The 12,518-nt window shown below is 37.9% G+C and overlaps 1 protein-coding gene across 2 annotated transcripts in view; it reads right to left on the bottom strand.

Moving 5' to 3' along the window:
• LOC133993773 (zeta-sarcoglycan) overlaps positions 1-11,035 on the bottom strand; it is a 169,801-nt gene extending 158,766 nt beyond the window's left edge. For both annotated transcript variants that reach the window (XM_062432842.1, XM_062432852.1), the window contains exon 1: positions 10,826-11,035. In XM_062432842.1, the coding sequence (XP_062288826.1) occupies positions 10,826-11,035 (210 nt within the window). The remainder of the gene's footprint in view (positions 1-10,825) is intronic.
• Between the last annotated feature and the right edge of the window lie 1,483 nt (positions 11,036-12,518).

Raw genomic sequence — 12,518 nt, 5'->3', positions numbered from 1 at the left:
GGGTGGCTGCTCTCTGCTTGTCTCTTTTACTTAAACAAACACTAATTCACTCCTTTCTATCTCAAAAGAAGCAAGTGAACATGGAATGTGCAAAATGTATAATGCATAGAGAGTTATGCAAAAATGTAAATATGTATATGTGAGTAACCATGCAAAGAAGATGCCTACACAGGACGGTTTATGTTGTCTCAAATAGAGATTTGAGGGTTTATTTTTTAAGGCTTCATGTCTTATGAAACCTCAGTCTATGTACAAACACACACACAAACACAAACACACACATGTACATTCACAAGCTGGCATGTCAGCATAAAAGTAAAAGCAATCAACCGTTTCCCTAAAGACACGCTCAGACAAATGCTCCATTTGATTGTCTAAACACACTCTCCTTCCAACACTGACTCCATTAAGATGAGCGTGTGTTCATTATTTATCATTGTTTATATATTTGATAGAGTGTCAGCAGAGATAACAAGACTAAAACTGCTGACAGACGGATATTTTTACCTTCGCACATATTTAGTACAGACGCACTTAACACACTGGATGGAGCACTGTCTTCGCTACAAACAAACACACACATGCAAACAAACATACTGAACATATTTAGTGCTAGTGTGCAGGGATGGTGATGGTGTGTGTGTGTGTGTGTGTGTGTGTGTGTGTGTGTGTGTGTGTGTGTTACTTATTTATCATTGGTTGACACATTGCCACTGGAAATAATAGGACTAAAGTGCTGACTGATTCAGATTTAGGTGTCACATGTTCTCCCAGACACTACTTACTTGACACACACACACACACACACACACACACACACACACACACACACACACACACACACACACACAATACTCTGGGGTCTCTGCATAATACACATCAAAGTGATTTAATGTTAAAGTTCTTGCTTCTCTGGGGGAGTTTAAGCTGAAAATGTTGCTGACTCTATAAAAAGACATCTTTGTTTTGTGCAGACAGAGATTCAAACTGTTAATCAGAGAGACTTGTTTTCCGTTTTTTTTCCCCCTCCTTCTTTTCTCTTTGGTGATATACATTTATTGCTGGGGAGGTTTTGGCCTGCGCTCCTCAGAGATCATCTGTCAGTCAAACAGTGTGCGTGGTGCTGTGAGGTCTTGTTTAAATTAAATTTTGAGTGTGAGTTGCGCTCTTCCTTGTCTGTTTAACCATGGTGCCTATCACTCAGCGGAAATTCAAGCTTGAAGGTAGGACTTTTCACTGCAAAACCATCACTGGGCCTTATTCACAAAGATGGCATATGCACAAATCCGTGTTTAAACTATGTGTATATGTGATTTAAGAACATTCGAGGAATTCATCACTTTTCTCATACCTAGAATTTTCTGAGGAATTAGAAAAAATTTACGAGTGGTTCAGACCTGTCATACATATCATTAATAGATGACTTCTGCCTTTCTTCACTGGGGAAAACAATTCTAATGTCCTAATCTGAATTAATTTGGAGTTTAAATATAATACTGAAATTAATGATAATAATAATAATAATAATAATAATAATAATAATAGATAGTGGAATACTTCATATCAACAAAACTGTACAAAGATGCTCACCTTTGTGTTATTAGAGACAAAGAATCCGCTATGTGCCTATTACCAAGTAATTAGCCAACAAATGATAGTTTCAATAATTTGACAAGGCCACACTCATCCTCATCATCAAATTCACTATTATGACAGGATAAATTTGTATTAAATCCCTGTTTATTTGTGTGTTCCATTTGTGCCACTCATTGCAGTGTGGCGGTGACACTAATGTGTCACCATCTTAATCAGTGTAGCAGGGACAGGAATATTTACAGCCACATCTGGGTTCAAAACAGTGTCTCAAGCAACAGCACAAGTTTGTCATAAAGCCTCAAAAACAAATTGCATGAGCCAAGTCTAAAAGGAGGCAAAATAAATGTTAATGATCTCAACGGCTTCATGTGAGGAAGTGGGGAAAGAACATTAGGCAGAAATGTAATGCTCCTGTGAGTCTCATACAGCATGCATTCTTATTAGAACATGATCTATTACCTTTTATGGATTAGTAAGCCCCGCATGACAATTTAGAATTGATCTACCTAAAGCAGTGGTTTGACATATTATTTAGATGAACTGTTTCGACCTAAATACTCCGGTTTAGTCCCGTAGTGAGCTGACAGTTAATTGAAATATAAATCTGCTTAGTAGATCTGCTGCACGCTGGACTGAAATCTCTTTGTCATTTCCAAATAAGCCATTTGCCGATACTCAAGGCATCATTCATTTTCAAATATTGGCCATATTTAGGTGTTTTGTTACATGTCTCTACTCTGTAATGACTCCTAAAGTAGAAAATTATCACCCTCAAGTTTAACACGTATTCAGCCAAATATATTTATTTCAAATCTCTCCTTTATTCCGTGGGCTTGCGTATGTGCATGTGTGTGCATGTCTGTGACCATTCAAGTGATTAACATCAGGTGTGTCAGCACTCTAAGTCTGATGGAATACGTCACATTAACCCCTCTTCGGTGTATGTGTGTGTGGGCGTTTGTGCGTGTGTGAGTTTGAGTGTGAGTGTGTGCGCGTGACACAGGAGGACAGAGTATTTCATGCTGGACTCTTCCATTACCTGAGGTCAGCACTGTTACTGACAAAGTGAGAAAAACATGTGTGTGTGTGTGTCTGTGTGTCTGTGTGTGTGTTTGAAACGATAAACTACACAGTGCAGATGTGAACAGCCATAATGATGGTGGCTGGTCTAGACGAGGAGCTGAGTATAGCAGGTTTGAGAGCTCATACTGCCTTCAACAGCACATTTTACCCTCAAATACACATACACAAACACACACATATGCACACATAACATACACAAACACAATCACACTGACAAAACAGTCACTGTTACCTGTCACATTATGACATTCATGCCATTTAACCTCATACGTGCAGAGGTAACATGCTCAGTGTATCTGAAGTCTATTATTACCATAAATGTCATTTTAACACAGGCGGCAAATTATGACTGAATTAACGATGCTGGGTAAACCATTTTATTACAATCTTTATTACAATCTACACTGCAGTACAGTAGAAGTAACATTAAAACAGCTTTTTTTCTGCCACTATTGCTCATTATACTCAATGACTGACCTTACATTAAGTAATGTACAAGTTAATGTAAAATACAAAATCCCATGTAATGTTTAATAATAAACCCAGATGTTATCAATTGTTTTAAATGGAATAATGAACTAAATGCAATCTTATTCATCAATAATATCTCAGGTAGCCTACTGATGAAGAAGCCATTTAATTTTTTTCATAATCTATGAAGGTCAGCATCTAGTTTTACGGACAAGGGAAAATATGAATTAATAAAGTGAATCACTGTATGGATACAATGAGACAACAGCTATTTCACTGGTTTGCGGAGAGGCCGCAGGTCTTGAAGGGTCTCTGAACTGGAAAATAGGGAAGGTGACTGTAGCTTGATGAACACTGTAACACTCACACAGCCACACATCAAACTCCACACACTGCCTGTCTCTGGCAGCCCATCATCCACTCACTTCCACTCCATGAGGCAGTGAAACAGACACCTCTCCAAGTCCCTAAGGACCCCAGAGGCAGAGGACAGGAGGGAGAAGCTGAGCGTGGATGATGGGGACACTCTATTTAAACTGCACAGACACACACAAACACACACACACACACACACACACACACGTATACACATGCAAACACTCCTATCACTCCCTATTCTCACATTTTTCCTATCTGTCTTCGTCCATGCATCATTCACCATCCTCCCCACTCGCTTTACTTACTCCAATCTCTTCTTTCTCTCTACAACACTGATCTCTCAGATTAGTTTATTTGTAAAGAAACTTAAAGCTACACTTGGCAGGGCTTTAATGAAAAAGTACACATATCTCATCATAAATCACTAGTGCAGCTGTGACAGCAAAGAGCACCCTATCCGCTAATTGAGATCATGTACCTATCGCCCTATTTGCCTGCAGGAAATGACAAATTCAAACTGCCTGCTAAACAGCACTGAGTAAATTCGCTACATGGAGAAAAGTGGATCTTCCTTCTCTTTCTATTCCCTTTAATCTCCTTTGGCATGTTACGTTATACTATCTTTATTTACAGCTCAGTACTTTATTATTATTTTTTCCTTCTGTGAGGAAACAGCACAACTATGGGAATGTATTCAAGATTCAAGGGGTCAAGGAGGAATCCTAATGTTCTGAATGAATTAACCTTAAAAACATTTAATTTTGAATAATGATTATGAAATAGAAGTAACATTATGGCAAATTTAAAGTGAAGTTAAATGCAATTTGGTATGATCCAACAATGTTCATACAGTAAAACATGTATCTTGGATGCTGATTATCGACATCTCTATGTATTTTGAATTTATACTAAGAATGTGATGAGAGCTTAAAGCAATATTAAAGCATGACAATATTAGTCTGTCTTAGGCTGTCAGGAAAGCAAAACAGCAGCGACTAGTGACTTAGAGAACAGTGAACAGTCACCATGATAGTTTTGCAACACAAGGATGTTATTCATGTTATATCTCAATGTGCCTTTATAAGCATGGCTCGCGAGGCTGTAAACTGTTATAAATCATTTTGGACATGGCATGGTCCTGTCAGGTTCAATCTCATCCATTCTAAAATTCACAGTGGATTGGTAGTTTTAACACAAAAATGAAACGAGAGAAAAACTGATACTTAGTCATGAACAATATCTGTGTCTATCTCTACTGCCTCACTTTAACAAGCTACTCATAAACTAGATTTGTTTTTGCCCATTTTATTCCTGTTGTGTTTCCTTGACGCTACCCTATTTTATGTTGCCATAACCCCATTTGTAATTAATGCTGGTCATTTTTATTGTTTTTCAAATTGTTGTTTTATTGTCTTTAAAGCACGCTGTAACTCTGGTATGACCACAAGTTTTATTTTATGACTCAGCTGATTGGCAGCCAATCACAATCTGAAAATAAAAAGCACACTTCACACGCTGGCAGTAAAAGTCTACCATCATCACCTGCGTGTGAAAATGCTGAAACAAATTACAGACCACTGACAGTTTTATTGTTATTCTTATACTATTCATTACTTTGATGTGGTATGTATCAGTTTAATGTGGTAAATAATTAAAAGTTCACAAAGTCTCAACACAAAGTTCAACACTTAAAGAAATAGGAGTCTTATTTTATTAAATGGTTTAGATCTCACTATAGAAACAAATACTCTATTCTCCCTCTTTTACCATGAGCATTCAGGGAAAGATATAAGTCAAAATGCTGAAAAGTAATATCTGGTTTATGAGTTCAGTGAGCTTCTTAAAGCTTGTATGCACATATTGTATGAGGTCATTATGGCAGCATGCATAGCAGCACACTACAAACTGTGTTATGAAAGGATAAAACACTGTGGATTGAGCAGGTATTGACATGAATAACACACACTCCTGCAGGCACGTACACACATACACACACAGGAATTAGGCTGATTGGTGAGTGACAACTGAAATTGAATTTCTCTGCAGTGGAAGCCCAAAGGACTCAGGGGAGGACAGACACACACACAAACAAACAAACACAAATGTGGGTATAGACACACGTAAGCATGCCAAGGCACACATGCACAAACATGCACACACACTTGCACACTTTAGCATGAACAAGTGCTGAATAATTGCTGGCACACACACATACACGTACATTCTCCCCCTATGTTGCTCGCTCTCTTTCAAACACACGTGTAAACTCCTTGTGTACTCTCCAATTTACTGCCAGAGCTGCGTCTTCTCCCCACACAGTCACAATGAGAATCACATCTGGCAACTCCAAACCAAACAAAAAGTTTGAAAACAGCCTTTACTGCCACGTGAACATGATTTGGATGGCAATGATGAAAAAGACAATTGTGGAGCCATAGCAGAAATATCTCCCTATAGTCAGATTTGAAATGTGACATTATGAAATTCACAAAGGCAGTTTTGCATCTGTGACTGTACTTTTTGACAGATATCATTTTTTATGTTATTTGCCTTGCATGCATCAGAGGTGCAACATGGCAACACTTATAGTAATTACAGAACATTTAGAACGTTTAACTTTATGCAAATGTGCAAAATGACATTTTTAATAAAACAGTTAAACAAATGTGCAACAAAGGAAAAAAGTCCTATCAACCAATTGGAGCTTAATATTTAAATGATGTGCTCAGCACAAACATAGCAGAGAGATACAGATAGTGAGTGAAAGGCAAGAGATAGCCTGCCTCTGTAAGTAAATGCTTGATTAGCAGACTCCAAATGAACTTTGGTCAATTAATTATTTTATTCAATACACGATAAACGGGTTGTTGCTTTGTGTCTCCAAAAACTTGTTTTGTATTGTGAACATCATAAGACTTTAGATAAAAGTATGCTTTGCCAAGTTTATTTCAATAATGCCATCAACAACATGTTTCATGTTTCTAATTGCTTTGTTGTTCAAATAAAAAATGCAAAATACACAAGGCTTGCCCACTGTATTGACAGCAAAGTTGATAAAAGATGGGCTTCTTCCCTCTTTTGGATTTGACAAACATATTTGTTAGATAAGCCTCACCTGTGTTTCTTTCATTCCCCGTCAAAATCTTTGACTTCACATATTGTTTTCCTTTCGGATTAATCTTGTTAGGATCTTGCCGGAGTTATAAATGTTCGTTTTCTGTAAAAGCACATTGAGTTGCCATTGTGTATGAAATGCGCTATATAAATAAAGCTGCCTTGCCTTGCCTTGCCTTGCCTATGATTGCATCAGAGAGCACAGGTGGAGCTAATTAAAAAAATAAATAAATACAAATTTGGAGAAAAAAAAAGAAAGAAGTTGGCTCCATTCCAGCCATTACTGCAATGCAATGCAGCAATTAATCATCTACTTACACTTGTGATTTTCAGGTCAAAATGCTGTTAAAAAAAGGTCTACGCAACTTTAGTTTCACTCCATATTTTTCTCCTTGATCATATGTTACAGAATGAATTGTTAAAAAACCAAAAGTAATTGTAAAAACCATGCCGATCAAAAACCAGTTCAGAATTGGGTAAACCACTAGAATTTGTGATGAAACCAAATAAAATAATTATCTCTCTCTCTTCTCCTTAAGAATCTACAAGGACTCTTAATTATGTTAATTGCAGATTGATTATGGATGCTTATGCCTTCGTAAACATACCTCTAGAGGAAACAGCTGTATTTGAGAGAACACTACTCTTGTGATCTTTTCTTTTCAGGTTTCTTTTACAGCATTAATGCAGTCAAACATAGCTGTAAACATTCTTTGAAATGCTAATGCAGCTGCTATGTGACACTTTTTGATGCTGTTTTGGATGAAGCCATGATAGGGTCATGATAGGTTTAAAAGTATGAACCGACGGTTCCTTTCCTACATTACATTTCTCAGCTGTTAAGTAATAGATGATCCCACTGGGAATGTGACTTTGAATGTTAAATGATCTAATGCATAGACACAACAAAAAGCTCCTCTGCTTTATCTGAGGCCCTCTACTGGAAGATGTGACCGAACCAAGTGTAGACACACATTTCTTCGCCGTGATCAACACTCTAGCGCCTTTTCTATATTCATCACTCCCTTCTTCCCTATCCCAGGTCCCCCCTTTCTCCAAATACTTGAACTTGTCTGTGTTATTCTCACACAAAAGACATTGTAAAGCCAGTTGCTCTCTCTAAAGCCTAACCACAAAGTACTGCCAGGGATTGGAATAATAGTTGGGAGACTTGAGGGATGCTGTTGCAGGATAACACACAGGATATTAATCTGTATGATATTTAATTCAAGATCTGTCTAAAGTTTGAGAGCTGACAGAAAACAGGGACCAAGAGAGAGGTCAAATGCAATAAAAACATTATTCCTTCTCAGAATCAATTTTTCTTCTATAATATTTTGGTCTTTCTTTTTCTTGCCATCTCAAAAGTACATTTTAAAACCTGTCGTTGATTTGTGCTTCTTTTTCATACATAATTTGTATATATAAGATACTCTCTACTAGCATTTATCAGACACAAAGTTATAATTCACAGAAAAACATTTTATTTGGTTACTCCTTGCTACAGTTTGGTTAAAGTGAGGCAACAAAAATCACTTGAACGAAGGGAATCATCATGGCCAGGGTAAAATTATAAAATTGTCAAAGAAGACTAGTATGAGATATTTTTCACTGCTCTACTTACTGTGACCAACCTGCATTGGCACTGAATATTACATCTAAACATCACAAATCAAGATGTTGACCTACACAAGAATACATTCTGAATCCCACTATGTGCTTTAAAATGCATTACCTTTGTTTTTAAAATCATTTCATGCACCCTTCTGCTAACAATAACAAACACAGTTTTTTTAAATGTATATACTTATATTCACACTTTTAACATTAGCTTTTTTGTTTATTGTTGTTTTTCCCCCCACTCTTTACACCCAACCTGCCTTTATGAGTCCTGTCTCTGGGTCTCTCATACTGTCTCTCTTTTTCACACTACACTTTACCAGAGGTTTGCAGGGGTCAAATTCTTCCTCATTTGCATATACATTATCACAGTGTAGTTCTTTGAGCCCTAAGGCTATATAGAATATTGGCTGTATGAGTACTTGAATGACACACACAGAAACTGCAGGTTGAGGAGACATAGAAACACATGCAGAGGCAAGCATTGACTAGAGATAGAGTGTATACCAAAATGTTCTTTAAGTGCCTGCCATTACTATTTTGAGCTAGTGTTCAATAAGTTTGATATGTCAGATGAAAACAAACATCTGTTTAGTATTTTCTGTATAGGATATTACTGCTTCACTTGGTGTCACTTTTCCCCAGTCAGCCAAGTCAAATGTATGTATTTGTCATTTTAAAAGTACAAAACTATTGGGTATTAAAGTGATTTCCAAAAAAAGGTGCTTAAAAAGCAGTGAACAGCAACAGCAATGAGAAAACATAATACGAATGTGGGTGTAGTTAAAATCACAAAATAAGAGCAATAGAGCATAAAAAAGGCCCGTCGGGCACATTGAAAAGTCAGTGAAAAAAAAAAGTTGTGAGATGGGTTTTGAATATTTGGACTGATTCATTGTAGTCAGTGTTTCACCGCAGGCTATCACGATTAAAAGAAAACAACGTTGACTGTTGACAGGAAACGAACAGTGGTCTCCTGTGTCCAACCTGGTTGACCCAACACTGTTCAGATGAAGAAGATGATACAGGAATGAAGCAAAGTGCTTTACAGAGTGCTTTACGTAAGTTAAGTAAATCCTGAATTAATTAAAATAATGTCTTAAGTGTATTTCAAAAAGATGTTGTTGGTGTAAAGCTCAATTCAGCAGGTAGGATGTTACACGCTTTAGGTGTGTTAACACCAAAAGCTCTGTTACTAGATTTTGATTTTATTCTGGGAGTGTGGAAAATACAGCTCTCATGTGACCTAAGAAATCTTCTGGGAAACTGGGAGCATGTTGGATATGTCTGGGAGCTGATAATGCAGTACTTTGTAGACCAGGAGCAAAACCTTCAAGTCAAACCTGTAATAAAAAGGTAGCCACTGGAGTTGTAGTTGAGAAGTGGTTGATCTAGTTAAACATTGTGGTGCTAGTTAGGATAAAGGCAGCTATTTGAATGAGCTGAGGCTGTCGAACTGCTTTATAAAGGTAGACAAGTGAAATGGGCCTTTACAATAATATATTCAGCTGTTGACAAAGGCATCACATTTTTAAAATGTGGGTGGTGGTGGAAAGGCTACTTTGGTGATGTTGTTGATGTGTGGATAGAATTTCAGGCCAGCGTCAACAATGAGTTTCATGTTCCCAGCTTGGTCAGTGGTAATTAAAGACCATATTTGCAAATAAACATATTTGCTGCTTTTGTAGTTTTGTAAAATCCATAGATTAATGTACTTCAGGCAGTTGAGTTGCTGATTTTATCAAGCAGAGTTGTGTGTTATCAGTGTAGGCACGATAGCTGATCATGTGCCTGATGATGATGGAGCCAAGTGGAAGCATGTAAAGAAACAAACAGGAGGGACCAAGAATGGACCCTTGTGGGACTCCATAAAGCATATTCAATTTACTAGAACTGCACAGCACAGTGTCGGATACACTTACCCAGCTCTCATACTTATATTATATTAGGCTGCTGAACTGTCTGTTTTCAGTTTTGATCAACACCACTGGAAACTCTTGGTGAAGGGGCAAAGGAGTGTGTCAGTCCAGTGTATTTCATTGAAAAAAACATTAACATTAAACACTAATTTTGTCATTAAAATACTGGCAAATTGTATTTTTTTGCAAGTGGAAGAAAAACCGTATGTAAATCAAAATGTGACACTGAATATTTTGTGTCTCGTACTCTAAATGCTGCTCAACTAAGAAGAAAACAGTCAAAGAAAAGTGATCACATATTTTTGGAAATGCCTGCTGGAAAAAAATCCAATTTAATTTTAATGTTGCTTTCAAACTGTTAGCCAGCATAGTGTCAATTTGACCATAAATACATAAACAAACTGAGAATGAACACTGAGAGTGGACACCACTAATTCGATGGTATATTAGTGCAGCCACACACACATTCCTGTTGAACTGCTGTTGATTGTATCATTACTCTAATGTTTCGTTACATGACAGCAAACCTTTTACTCCACCTCTCACAGCTTTTTCACATAAACTCCCACATAAACACCAAAGCATATAACATCCTGGCATTTTAATGAGACACACACACATACACATACACACACGACTCTTACCGGAGTGAAGTTCATGACTTTGAGGATCCAGATGGTCAGCGCCAGGTTGACGATCATGGTGACAAGTAGGAGGAGGATAAAGAAGTACAAGCATCTTTTCCTCCAGCCATAGATGCCCACTGCTGGGTAAACTTGGGCACCACACACTGACGCACCACGCTGGTGGAGTGGGTTGGGCTGCGCTGCAAGGATATACTGCTCCTGGGTCATCTGCAAGAGACACAAATATGAAAAATGTATGAAACACCCATTTTAATTTGATATTTCTCTTTAATCTCTGTTACACTGCTCACCATATTAAGGCAAGTGAACACTCAGGTAAATGAATTAAACTTTACTTTATTTTTATGCAAAATATTTCTCATTTGGAGCAAAATATACAATGGTGCAACTTTGAAAGATGCTAGACAAGAGTTGAGGAAAATATTTTAAGGAGAATGGGAGAGAGAAACAACATGTTTATTCCTCTTTTTCCACCCATGCGGTGCAGACGAAGATAAGCCAGAGGGAGGAGAAGGTGAACTTTAGGGGTTTTGATCATGGCAGAGGAAAGGATGGCAACTGTATTAAACAGGTGAAGATAAAGAGAAAAGGCAGAACAAGATATAACAGCAGAGAGAGAGAGGGAAAGAGAAGAAGCGTGAGAGATTGAAAGAGTCTAAGAGTAAGAGAGCAGGGTTAAGCGTGAAAGAGAGAAACCAAAGCATGATAAAAATGAGATAGAGGAAGAGCAGTGAAGTGGAGACATAGCACGTCGTCAAGTACTGAGAGATAGAAGTGGAGGATGGAAAGAGAGAGAGAGGGCAGATAAGACAGCAGAGGAGGACCGAGCCCATTAGTTGTAGTGCAGCAGGAGGAGTCATCGGTGGCGAGAGATATGGACACTGGCTGCAAGGCACTACTATCTCTGTCCATCTCTGCCTCTCTAACTCACTCTCACTCTCTTTACCTTGCTCTCTCTACCTCAATTTCTTGCTCCCTCTCTTCTTTCCCACTACCTAATTCACTTCCTATCTCACTTATCTCTCTCTCTCTTTATCAGTGCCTCTCTTTTTCTCTCTCTCTCTCTCACACACACACATTATGTCTTTATTTGCTGAGGCTGCATGACCTTAACACCTCACCGACTGTTGATTCCCCCCCGCCCCAGTGCTCTTTCTCCATATAGTCTCACATGATGATACCAACAAGCCTTGATGGGAAACAGAAACGCTGACTCTTGCCTTGTCTGCAGGAAAAGAAAAAAAAAGGGGGGAAAAAAAGAAAATGCAGACATGGCCTGTTCAAGTTTGGTTGTTGTTTCAGTGGAAAAGTCTCATCCTGTTTCTCATACACACAAAAAAGAAAAGCCCAAGGTCTTATTGCACCATGGATTTTATTGCAATGCATAAATACTTTCTAAACTTGGCAGATTAAACTTTAGTTGGGACTTTTGAGATTGTTGAGTTTAGATAGTGCGGCAATATATAACCACCATGGTTTTGTCCCGCCTTTACATTCTCCCATCCTATACATTAAAGGGAATATTGATTTTAATCAGTTTATGCCCCTATCTTCTTGAAAGGCTTCAGTATCTTTGATGATATCAACAACATCACACAAGCAGAAAACTGCCATAAGCAAACAAAGGCACATCCTGTCATTTCATGTCAAAATCCAACAAAAGTCTTTGATCTCACTTCAGCAGCACCAG

The sequence above is a fragment of the Scomber scombrus genome, chromosome 2, assembly GCF_963691925.1.
Source record: "Scomber scombrus chromosome 2, fScoSco1.1, whole genome shotgun sequence".
In the NCBI taxonomy this organism is placed as follows: domain Eukaryota; kingdom Metazoa; phylum Chordata; class Actinopteri; order Scombriformes; family Scombridae; genus Scomber; species Scomber scombrus.
Note: the sequence above shows the minus strand (reverse complement) of the source record. Positions and strands in the feature narration are given on the sequence as shown.